The sequence below is a fragment of the Haemaphysalis longicornis genome, unplaced genomic scaffold, assembly GCF_048455015.1.
Source record: "Haemaphysalis longicornis isolate Haplotype H1 unplaced genomic scaffold, Haemaphysalis longicornis Haplotype H1 scaffold_10, whole genome shotgun sequence".
NCBI classification, from domain to species: domain Eukaryota; kingdom Metazoa; phylum Arthropoda; class Arachnida; order Ixodida; family Ixodidae; genus Haemaphysalis; species Haemaphysalis longicornis.
In genome coordinates, this window is record NW_027526204.1 from 57,418,807 (window position 1) to 57,431,336 (window position 12,530).

A 12,530-nucleotide genomic window follows, 5' to 3' on the forward strand; every position below is an offset into this window, starting at 1 on the left:
AGGGACAAGAACACTGCGGCAGTCGCATGAACTGCCAGTGCACAGGGCTGACGCCACTGCCACTCATCAAGTACAGCCTGCATAAATGGGGATGGGGCATCAATCCAGTCCTCCGTGTCTGCATGTCAGACATGGCTACAGCACCGTTGCTGTTGCCAGCTGCTGCTGTTCTGCCAGTTATGCTGCCTGCTCTCAGTTGCCACTGCCATCACCCACCAAGTCTGTGCCTTTCCGCAAAAAACTGTGAGACTTTTTTTCTACCCTTCCTTTAATTTCATGTGACATAAACCGTTTGACGCATTTCGACCATGGTCCATCTCACTTGAAAATCTCACGACATGATGAAGGTCCAAGGATCCTACTGATAACATCTCATTTGGCATCCGTGACAAGATGGCAGGATTCTGCGTTAATAACTAGAAAACTAGAAGAGTTGGACCTGAGCAGTGACAGCAGATCTAAGAGTGGAAAGAGACAACATGGGGATCAAGAAATTGGTAAAATTTATTGCTGACGGAATTGAATCAGGATTGAAGTTTGGAACTTCACTTGTGGGTTGACAGCGAGGGTGCCATATTGAAAGTGCAGCGTGAAGCAGAAAGAGAAAAATTAGAAGCATAGAGCAAGGTGGCTAAAGGGCAGCCATTAAGGGGTGCTTATGAAAAGGAGCTTGAAGAGCTGAAGAAGCAGTTGGGAGGCCTGGAGAACTTGTTTAAGACAAGGGAGGCTGCGGCACCTTTAGTTATCGACGCTAAGGCATGTTGTAACATCGCAGAGGGTCTTGGGCTAAGAACAAGGTGCTTCATCTTCCTAGATGGGACGTCATTGGGAGCGCGTCCCACAGAGCCTTTTCAAGTGACTTCCGACTGGACAGCTGAATAATGCCCAATGAGGATCGTTTAAGAACAGAAAAACAGAGTTACGAATTACGAAGCGAAATAACACCTCAAAACGTTGAAGCTCAGCTTGCTGAAAGCAGTTGCCGTTGTTGGTGGCTCAGTTCCATCGGATATCATGGTGAAAAAAGCTGAAGGTCTAGGCGCAGCCAGCAGCCAATCCAAAATGTTGCCTTTCAGTGCTAACAAAGAAAATGAAGAGACCAGAAATGAATACTATGAGCTGGAATCAAAAGGGGGCCCAGAGGGAGCCCAAACTTTATCCAGAGGTGAGAAAAATGCACAAGCGCAAACACAAGCCCAAAAAAGAGAAGAGGACTTGCTTGACCACGGGTACCAAAAATCGAAAGACATAAAAAAGAGCGCAGCCAGAAATGCCCCTGGAGGAATTTGAGCTTCCCCTTTTTTCTAGAAGCTACGGCTACACAAGCGCAAAGCTGGCATGCTGAAGGGACGGAAAACTTGTTCAGTCCATTTCAAGGAAAGTCCGATTCCAAGATAACGGACAGCTAAAAGACGCCTGGTTAGAAGTTCCAAGCCGTTCGGTAACCAATCGCTTTTATGCCAGAGGAAACCAGATGCGGAAGAACCAAAGAACTGCCCCGAACTACAGAAATTTTATTATGGCCAAAAATGTATGTATCCGGGGAAGCCACAGTAACAAGAAGACAGAGGGGTTACGGATGAGCTCGTGGCGTCTGAAGCTTTCTTTTCAGCTCCATTGGAAGTACAGAAGGAAGGAAGAACGCAAACTTTTCTCACCCTGGCCTCGTATGCTCTCATCTGTTTAATCACTAGTTAACGACCGCTATATGAAGATGCACAAACTTATCCACTTGTTCTTCCGTTTGTGGATGAACTTTAGTTTTTATAGCACTGACTTGAACATTTTAGTTCCTATATTTCGTAATGACTGTGATGTGACGGTGTTTAGTGTAACTGTGTGTGTGTCTTTTTTTGCCTTCTAAGATATACTTCTATGCTTATTCTTTCCTTTTTTTCAGTGTGCGTTCCTGCTCATGCAACTTCCTTGTGTGGGGGTAGTGTAATAAACAGGTGGTCATGTCGCCGAAGACAAGAGACAGCAGCGGCGACAGATAAAAAAAAGACGACCAAAGGAAGAGAAAGATGAAGGTGGAGATGAAGATGAAACACAGCAAATAAGAGAAAGCACGGAAGACGAGAAAGAAGACATGGGTCGTCGAAATTCAGGTCCCTGTCGGACTACCAATTCGAGGGACGAGAACACTGCGGCAGTCGACCAGACTGCCAATGCTCAAGGCTGATGCCACTGCCACTTATCAAGTACAGCCTTTGCGAATAGGGCATTGACACAGTCCTCCGTGTCTGCATGTCAGGCACGGCTGAAGCACCGTTGCTGTCGCTGGCTGCTGCTGTTGCACCGCACTGATGCTGCCTGCTCTCGGTCGCCGCTGCCATCATCCAAGTATGTGCCTTTCCACAAGGAACTGTGAGACTTTTTTCCACCCTTCCTTGAATTTTGTGTGACAAACCGTTTGACACATTTCACCCATGGTCTATCTTACTTCAAGATCTCGCGACACCATGAATGTCCAAAAATCCTGGCGATAACATCACACCTTGTAATCCTCATTTGTGTTCTCAGTATCATGTGGACAACTTCTATCATTTTAGCAGGACTGGGTGAGTCCAACATAAACCACTGCCAGAACTATAGGAACACGGGCCCACGATGAGCTAATGAGCCGGGAAGGACCGGGCTAGATTCTACGGATGCCACTGTTGAGACCGTGATAATAGTAGCCCACAATGCACTGAAGATTTCGGAATACAGAGCGCTGCCAGCCCGTTTTCATCCCTCCAAATGACCGCTTTTCAACCTTCAGCTTTTCGGATGACTTTATTGGTGCAACCGACCACCTCAGCAACATCCAAATTTGTTCATCACTCACTTCTTTAACTAAGCACCGCCATTTTAGTTCAATTTTCTCCGTGGTGGGATATTATTTATTTGGAAGGACTAGCCCAACAACCTACACCTCCCTCCAATGGGGAGGGGTTCACGATAAGTCAAAAATGAGAAACATGGTGGAACATTGCTGCAGTTTTTATGAAAGTACTGGGTTCTAATGGGTCCTTTTGATGGCTTAAATATAGCATTGTAACGTCTACTAGATAAAGAGCGATGACAAACTTGTGTAGCTTTCCACACAGATAAAACTTTCTCCACACGAAGGCACCGATACCACAGCCTTGGCGGAGACAGTTCCTAAACAGCTTACATTGATCCCGCACTTGTGAGTAGAAATCTTATGATCCTCATACAATTATGAGACACATGCCTCAGCAGAACCCAGCGTCTCAATTTTTCAAATATGGGCAGTGTTAGGGCAATTAGAAATAGAACTGGTGCAATGTCATTACATGTGAGGTGCCTCTGTGCAGAAGGTTGGAAGTGACTGCTCTATAATAGCACTGTCAGTATTGTAAGAAAGATTTAGAGGCTTAAAAGTGGAACTAATTTTTCATTACTTCTTTCTGAGATGTCAATGACATTTATCAAAGTACGACTCATGTACAACCCTCATGTACAACAACTCATGTACGACTCATGTACAAAGTACAACCTTTTTTCTTGTTCCTTTGCTCCAAAAGGTCACTTTGCAGACATTTTGGTAGAAACATTTATATACAGAAGAAATCATTTTTTTAATTTTGTCATGTAAAAATCTTGGTTGGGATTAGTTATATCTGTATTTCGTTGTACATTGCATCTTAACATATTTCGCAGGCAAGTGCCACTCTATTTCTACAGAAGCACCCTTGACGAGATTTCCTGCACCATCTCTCTCAATGAATTGAAAAAAATGAGTTCCTTTTTTGAGCCTGGGCTCTGCAGCATTTGTGCTCTACAAGTAATAGAATTGCAAGCATTGCCTTCAAACCTACCCAGTGTTGCTCGACTGTGCGTGGCAGGAGCAGGTGTGAGGAGCAGCCTCTGCTCTAACGTCTGTTCCATCTTGTGAAGGGCATTTTTTCAAGGCACCGGCTTGGCTATCATCCACCTCCACAACTGAAAAAAAATCAAAGGTCCGGTCAGCTAAAGGCAACGTTTTACAGAAATTCTCAGACACGAATTTAAAATTGCACGCACATAGTGCATTTGCCTCCAAGTCCAACTTGGTGATGTCTGAAGCAATAAAAAGCACTTAGGGAAAGCTTAATGATACAGCATTAAAGGGATTTGCTGGTTGGGGACATTTTGTGATATATATAACCTAGCAGAATGAAGCTCTGGTTGGTAACAATTTTTTGTGCCAATCTCAAATGTCTAATACCGATTTCAAATATATAATTACATTTTATGTGTGTTGCCTAGTTTTCCTGTGGCACTAAGGCATGTAATTCAGGCATTGTCCCTTTTTGCTACTAAGCAGAAAGCGCACACAAAACTTTCTACCGGAGCTACATAAGTAGTATCCTGAGAATTACAGACTGTTCCGACCCCAGGAAATGCTACTTGAAATTTGTATCAATATCTAAGTAATACTGAGGTTTTATAGAGATAAAGGTAGTGCTCCTGCCTTGAAGGATCCCATGTGGGCAAAATTTCATCAAGATATGAGCATGAGAACTAATACAAGTTCGGCAAGCTCAAAAAGTTGAAAAAAAAAATAAGAAGGCACTTGTAAAGTTCAAAGTTCTGTTTTTACAAAATGGGCTGAACTGTATTAAAATGCACCCAAAAAAAAAGCGTCCATTAAGCAGCCACTGAAAACGGCCGGGCAATAAGTTTGCTTCTCAGACTTCTTTCAAGTGCACTCCTCTATACAGTGCAGCTCCCATGTGTATTAAACAGAGGATCCAGGTGTCTAGAATTGATGGCAACCACTGTTGATGAGAGAAGTTGAGGACGCGAATATTATGGTAGCACGCCTATCAATGGGTGATGTTGAATTGATGTTGAAATGTATTGGCTAATCCCACCTTGAAATTTAGAGGTGTTTACCGGCAAGGATAACAGGAAGAACCCACAGCTTCCCTAAAAAAAGGAACCGGAGTGGTAGCGCATTTACAGAATTCTAGGGGTTTCAGGCTAGGTGGCAGTAGCAGGGGTTCATTGCAGTAGTTAACTGTCCACATTGGGGTTAACCCTAGTTTAACAAAAATAACAGAACGAGATACCAAAATGTTTTTTCCGCAGTTTAGAAACTGGTTCTATGACAGCTTCAAGGTCAGCCGTGGCCGCTTTCACACAAAGGCTGAAAGCAAGAGTGGTTCTATGACAGCTCCAAGGTCATCCTCGGCGGCTCATTCAAAGACCAAAAACAAATGTAGCAACCGTGGAGGTGTGATTGTGCCATCCAAACGTGGAATGTGTGGTAGCCACGTCTTCAACAAGGGTGGATGGTGGAGCGCCATCCAGTTAAATTTCGCTGTTTTCGCAGTCAGTCAACTGTCATACCAGACTGTTTCAAGTCAAGACCAAAATAACATGCATAGGGAGCACAGTGAACACTGGCCTAAACATTTGGCCACCAAAGGAGACATCGATTGAACAGACACAGACAAGCCACTGACAGCAAAAAAAAGTTGTCATCTTGTCCCATTTAAACATCAGCTCAAGACAACAGGTGACCGGTAAAAAGCGCGAAGGCTCACGGGTACATTGTCTGCTCCCGCGGAATCTCCCCACTTCTGGTTCAAGAGCTCTCCTGGCCTCCCATACACCTGTCGGCTTTCGCATACATGTGAGTGTTGTTTACCTGCTTCCACCAACAAAAAACGCTCATGCATCGCGCATTCAATGAATAACAATGATCAATCCTATTAGGGGCTTCCCTGAAAGGTAAGCACTCTGTGATAAACAAAGAACACGCACACAAGCACGTGAAAGCTGCCGGTGTACGCAAGGGCAGGAGCTATCTCGAATTGGAAGTGCTGGGAGCAGACGACGTACTCATAAGCCTTTGCGCTTTTTATCGGCCACCTATTTGAAATCAAGGCTTATCACAGAAAATGTTGCACCAATATCAACCACAGCCATTCATGGAATTCCATTGGTTAACACTTCGACTTTGTTTCGTAACATAAACACAAGCGAAGCGAGTTTTATTTCAGGCTGTCGGCAAGAGGTATGCTGCACGGCATTTGTCTTGGAGCCTAACCTCTGTTGTGTGCACATGATAGTGTTCTGGCGGCGGTAACTGATGCCACGGTGAGGGTGAACATCAGTGGCCTCCGGTAGGCGGTGTCAGACTGCAGTCTGAAGCTGGTCGAATCACGGCTATGATGGCTGCTCTTTGGAAGAGCCAGTGAGTCTTGCAGCATGGCCAGCGAGCGTCCCAGCGAAAATTGCGAGTGGTGTAGAGGTGCCATACGGGCTACTGTTGCTCACATCGTGCTGCTTGACAGTGATGGTGGCACAAGCGAAAAATTTGTCCCGGAAGACGACAACTGTAGCAGACGAGGCCTTTTTGCTCATTGACAGTGAAGTACTCATCGTAGACATCGCCAAAGCATCTGAAACACTCAGGTTGGTGACAAAACTGCTCAAAGTCGATTCTGTCTTTTGTTGTTCTGCAGACGGCAACAAGCTATGAAAAGCTCCTTTCCAGAAGTAAGCACTCAAAGTTAAAACGACGTTGGCCCGCACATTTTCCAGCCGGTAACAGTCAGGAATGTGCATGACCCTACCAGCATGACGAAAAGGCTGCCAATGCTGGCTACAATGTTTACACTAGACAAACGTTGCAATATTGGTGTGGTGCGGCGGATATCCAACGCCTGAAAAGGAATGGCAGTGCTGGATGACGTCTCCTGACTCGTGAGACCTATTAAGAAATGGTAGACATCTGCGATTTTTTAACAATTTGACGACTTCATCCTTTTCCGTCATGCTCAAATCAATAAACCTACACAGCTTTTGCGCCTCTTATGTAAGTGGTTTCGTTTCACCTGGGTCTGGTGTACATTGTAGCAAAGTTTGTAGCGCCTACTTTGTGGTGGAATCACCAAAGCTACTTGAAATTCCCTCTCCAAAAAGATTCCATGTTTTACACATCTCCGTGCTTCTGAACCACATTATTCCCCACCAAAAAGTATGACAGCGAGTTAAGCAGCAGCGTTCCAGTGATTCTAGCGGTTTAACCACCGGCAGTGAGTCAGCCGTCCTTAGCAGTGTTTCCAGCAAAAGTCTAGGGCTCTTGTACATGGTGGCTCCCAACAATGGTTGTTGCTTGCACAGGATGATCATCCTCGGGCATCGTGGGGCAAAAGACCCGCTATACATCAGCTCTGCCGAAAAAATTTCGATATCCGTTGCTGGCAATACCCTGGCTCCTCAAACAAACTTGCATGACAGTTTTATTATTTACAGGATGAGGCAAAATGGTAAACAAGGCCAAAAATGAAATGGCAGTTCGCTGGCTGACAGACAGCGCATAGAACAGCCTTGTCCTCCTCTCGTTTCCTTCAGTCTCGCTGATTAAGTGGTCAGCCAAGCTATTGCGGGTGGACCATTGGGTGTGTAACGGTGCTACACTGGCACTTTTATCAGAGTTCCGCGTCTGAGATATCTTTTCACAGAAAATCACTTGAGGCACCGTCAGGTGGATTTGAGATTCCAAATTCTTAGAAAAACAAGTGACGAGCTCTTCTTGCTAGCTCAAAGGGGAAAGATCCAGCTATATTGTCCGAGATATCCTTTTACAGAAAATCACTTGAGGCACCGGGTTTGAGATGCGAATTCTTTTTAAAACGAATAAGTGATTCTTGCCAGCTCCACTGGCCCAATCCAGCTATAAATAACCTCTGGAGAATAGTGTTACAGCGGTCTGTGCACCCATACTTTCGAGTCTGTCAATTAAATTTGATCCAATCTTTAAAAGGCTAGTTATGCAGACCTCTCGCATTTACAACCAGAATATCCTTCAAGCATTACGACATTGGTTTGTTATCCGCACAGCAATTTTTTCAGCTGGCTATGTGACTGTCAAAAGCATGCACTGGTAGTGGTGGCAGAAACTCCAGCAGTGGTCCAGGCTGCTGACACAAGACAAAGTTAACATCTAACATTAGTGCTCCATCTATCACCTTTGGTTCTTGCACTGCACAATTTTGTATCGATTTTTGGACCCATATTCATTAAATGCTATGCAGAATGATAGTTTGCAACCATCCGCCATAGAAGGCAACACTACAATAACCCACGTGTTCTTGTTACCACTTCAATTCATGCCAACTGGTTGGTTGGAGCATTTTTTCTACTCTGAGTGCCAAAAACAGGTCAGAGTGCACTAGCATTTCATCAGCTTTGCAATCTGGCCCAGCAAAAAGTCAACAATCTTTATTACTCATCCAATGCAACTTCAAATCCTCAAGCTGTTTTTAATAGTTTTGGGGGGAATCTGCTGATATTAACATCAACTAAAATAAAAATTGTGCATGATGCATGTGACGTAAACCCCTTTTTTTTTCTTGTCTTTCTGTCGTTTGGCGGAATGCCTTCCTCTCAAGAGATTTCTTGTGCCTTTGCTTGTAGCAACTTGAGTGTCAGCCAGGCGTAAAGCCAATTGGAATCAAAGAAAGGTAGTGAGCTGCTGTTCAATCTCGCCTCTAGAAAACTTCCAAGGCCGCTGGCAAACAAAAATGTCCTCTTTTCTTCCTTCCATTGTGAATGCTGACATCAGTGACACCAAACTACCCCTTCAGAACGCTTTGCGATGGTCTTGGCAAATTTAACTTTTATTTTAATGCAGCTGGATGCTGCTTTCATGGGCCCAACATAGTGCAAGACGCACTTTTGGCGAACCTCTCAATTGCTGATGCAAGTGCATTGCAAAGTTGGCACGACAAAATGGCACGGACGAACACGCAGTCTGCTTGCACCACCAACAGAAGATGCTTCCTTACATATGCGTCTTATGAATCATGGCAGCACTGAGCTACAACAAAATTGGAACTACAAATTTTGGGGATCAAAACATTGGGACCTCAATATTGCAACCAGGGGACAAAAAAGCAAGGAGTGGGATGTGATCCTGAGGTTCCAGCCCCAATGACAACGAAGAAGGTAAGGGTGGCTGCCGCCTGCACCAGCTCTCTTATGGTTGCCTTGTAAATAATGTATAAAAAAATGAAGGGGGGTTCACATTAACGTGCAAGACTGGAAGGTGGCAAAGCTGTACACAACCTTCACAACCATTACAAAGGTCTAAGTCCGCGATTGCAGCCGATATGCTTCTTCTTCGCAGTCGCAATGACCTTTACTCCATCATTGTTGTTATAAGTCTGAGCTTCCTTCATTTTTTGGACGTGATAATCATTGGACATCACCTTGAGCGACGTACGCTATGACGTATCTTTCTTGTTCCCAGCAAGTGTTGCCACGATTACGGAGAATGCTGGAGTTCTTTCTTTTTTTTCGGCCAATCTTGGACAATATCCCAAGTGGGTATGCTTGGCTTGACAAACATGTGCCGGGCACACTAGGTGGTCGTGATGAGGCATGCACACACGAACGCTCGGCATTGTCTTGGTTTTTAAAACTGCCAGGCAGTCGCAGCAATCAAGGCCAATCCCCCTAATGCTTGGCTTGACAAATGTGTGCAGGGGATGCTGGGTGGTTGCCCCGCACAAGCGAGCACTCGGCATTTTATTGGTTTTTTAACTGGAGGCGGTCGCCACAGTCGTGGCAAATCTCCCGAAGTGGGTATGCTTGGCTTGAGAAATGTGCACAGGGGATGCTGGGCAATCGTTGTGTGATACGCACACACTAGCGCAAGGTACTTTCTTGGTTTTGTTAACTGCCAAACGGTCGCCACGAGGCCCTCTCTCACGTACGCGTGCTTGGCAATATCTTGGTATTTTTAAATGCGGACACGAAAAATTATGATTTGCTAACCAGCTCCGCTATTAAAAATTGATCATCCTCAACTATAGTTCATCTTATCTGTTGTGCCACCGCATACAATATACCACCAGGCAGAAATTTCATGTGGCAAAGCCTAGAACAACTTCATGTTATACACGTGGGTTTTCGTGGTAATTCAAGGTTACCAGAGAGAAATTTCACCTCGCAGTGACTAAGAAAAGCACAGACATAAATATGGTCACAGTGGGGTTTTGGCGAACTGAATGCTATAGCATTTACTCTGCACACATTTATCTTCAGCAGTGCTCTCCAAAAGGTACAAACCAATCCCAGATTGGGATAACTGCTGATAAAAGTAGAACAGCCGAGGTAAGTGATGAACAAATTACTTTCTCTCCGGCCAACCACATAGTTCGGTGTGGCTACCTTGGACGTTACTTTAAGGAGGCACTGAAAAAAAATTTAGGCTCTCGTTTTTTTTTGTTGGGATAAATAGTTAATCACCTATTTCATGTGGGGAAACCTTATTTGCTTCAGCGTGCAACAGTTGTTTAATTAGAGACATTATTAATGTGAGTTGCAGTTTCAGTTTTAGCAGGTGCAGTGAAATGTGGGATTTTGTACAGACAAAGCTGTCCACGTCACCTTTGGATGAATATAACAGAGCAGAGCTGCCGTGGCAATCTTGATTCTGTGTCGCCGGCAGTTTCTGCAAATATCCCTATGTACTGACCTCGTAAGTCGCTTAATTAAAATTAAAGCCGTTCCACTCAATGTGAAAGCTGTCGGAAAAGCAGAGCAGTAATTCGCCATATAGGGCTGTAGCGCGGTTATCCGTCACTACTACCACCCAATGCAATTCAAATTTCCCGCTTTTGCAGTGCTCGTGCACCCCCTGCCTGAAATTGCGCCAGAGGGAGTTGTGTTCTTTTTGTCCTTCCTTTTTCGCCCGCACATGCCGGCATTGCGCTGCCACTTTTTTCAGTTACTATCGTAAAAACCAACCCAACGAGCGTTTCTAACTAAATGAACGGAGGCGCTGCCGGTTAATTACGTATATTTTGCCTCAAATGTACCTACAGTGTTTTTTACGCTAAACAACAGGGAGATGCCAGCGGTTCACAAGTTTCGAAGGCTTGTGATTATATACTGCCTGGCTTTTGAAGCCTCTGGGTTATGCTGCGGCGACAGCCGCTGCGACGGAATGGTATGTGGCTCTAGTTGGGTCCAGCAAACGAGCTACGACGATAACGCGAGCCGATAAAGTGCTCTGCACTTAAAAGCGGCCATGGACGTGACGCAGGCACTGCGAGTGTAAATTGCTGCCACAGCTAGAGAACAACCCGCGACGCTCAAGACAATGGGTGGGAAAACGCGCACCTGAGAGCAGCCGGCCAGTCTGCTTACAGGTCCACCTACAGATGTGTAAGGCTTAACACTGAGGCGGATAATCGATTGCCGCTCTGGTAAGTGGTGCAGATGATTTTTAATGCAATTTGCTCTCGCATCAGTAACTCGTTTCCCATATGTGTTGCCTTGTTTCGGACTTGTGTCCATTTTTGTGCAGTGGTAGCAAGCTGCCTGCACCAACCTGCACCACCGCCTGCACAGCGACCAAGCGGCTCGCTCAGTGCATTATTCGCATCCCCGGCGTGTTTTCGTGTCCGGTATAATAAAACGAAATAAAGGAAGAGTGCCTGGAATCACTGTAGAACTTAGGTCGTGGCCAACTGCCCGATGGGCCAACAAATGGATCGTTCATTGATCGAGAGAAGAAGTTCCGACCTCCGATCGGAGTGGCGAGCTGGCGAGGCATGCCAGCAGTGCGGGAGCAGCCAGCACAAACTCGTGAGGTGTTTGGATGTTTATTTAGTCAACATCCAGGGAATGTCGATTGTGTTAAGTTCTCCGATGGCTGCTCGGCTGGCGTTTCACTCACTTTAAAATTGACAATAAATATGTTCTAGGCTGTTTTCGCCGCTGATATTTTGCACATGATGTATGTGTGTTTACACCAATCTATCTCCGAAGTTATCTCGCCTTCAAAATTTTGCGTCAGTACCCCTTTAAATAAGGTTCAATTTGAGAAAACCACCGCAGCTAGGCACCGACACTGAAAACAAAAGTGGCTCGCAAAGGATGGTTTGTGGCAATATCTTGATTCAGATTTCTAATCAGAAAAATCAAGGTTAAGTACACGTTGTAAATTTCCTTTCACAACATGAAATGGCAGGCCGAAAGCCTCACATAACAAAGGCAAACAGCAAGATTGTAAAATCCAGCAAGTCCACAGAAAGTCTTACACTGACAAATGGTTGCCTTTTATCTGTGTCTACAAGTAAAAAAAACATGATGTTTCAAAACTCAGACACCAAAGCTCTAAAAACCTATTAAAATTATTGTACATTTCGATACAAAATTTAGAAAACAATAAATCGTGATCGTTAAACTAGAAATCGAGCACACTATTATTTTAGAAAGATAAGAAATGTGACCTTTGCAATACTAGAACAGCCACAATGCCGTCAAAGTATTCACGCCAGACTTAGTTTTTTTACCTGCATGCTCGATAAAGCCTATTGGCTGTAACTTAATGTCAGCATAGTAAAAAGAAAAACTCTTATGGCTTCGGAGTACCACAACAGTCAAACGCCACTACAATGAATGCTTCTACTACGAAATAGCCGGTACAACGAAGCATGCCATATGCCATATGGTCTGACCAAATCTCTCTTTCCTATGTATTGTGGATGCATGCCACTGCAGCGAAGGCCACT

At 44.8% G+C, this 12,530-nt stretch overlaps 2 protein-coding genes across 3 annotated transcripts in view; one reads left to right on the forward strand and one right to left on the reverse strand.

Annotated features, from left to right (window-relative positions):
* Positions 1–12,530, forward strand: part of LOC144158584 (uncharacterized) — a 56,702-nt gene that overhangs the window by 11,125 nt on the left and 33,047 nt on the right. The window lies entirely within an intron of this gene.
* LOC144158589 (uncharacterized) overlaps positions 1–12,530 on the reverse strand; it is a 28,735-nt gene that overhangs the window by 7,101 nt on the left and 9,104 nt on the right. The window contains exons 5-6 of one of the 2 annotated variants that reach the window (XR_013320132.1): positions 3,828–3,951; positions 473–1,078 (exon numbers count right to left, since the gene is read on the reverse strand). Coding sequence is in view for 1 of the 2 variants with exons in the window: in XM_077689590.1 (XP_077545716.1) it covers positions 3,828–3,951 (124 nt within the window). In the remaining variant the exon portion in view is untranslated. Of the gene's footprint in view, positions 1–472; positions 1,079–3,827; positions 3,952–12,530 lie in introns of those variants that run through there. The other variant, XM_077689590.1, reaches the window with a different exon arrangement.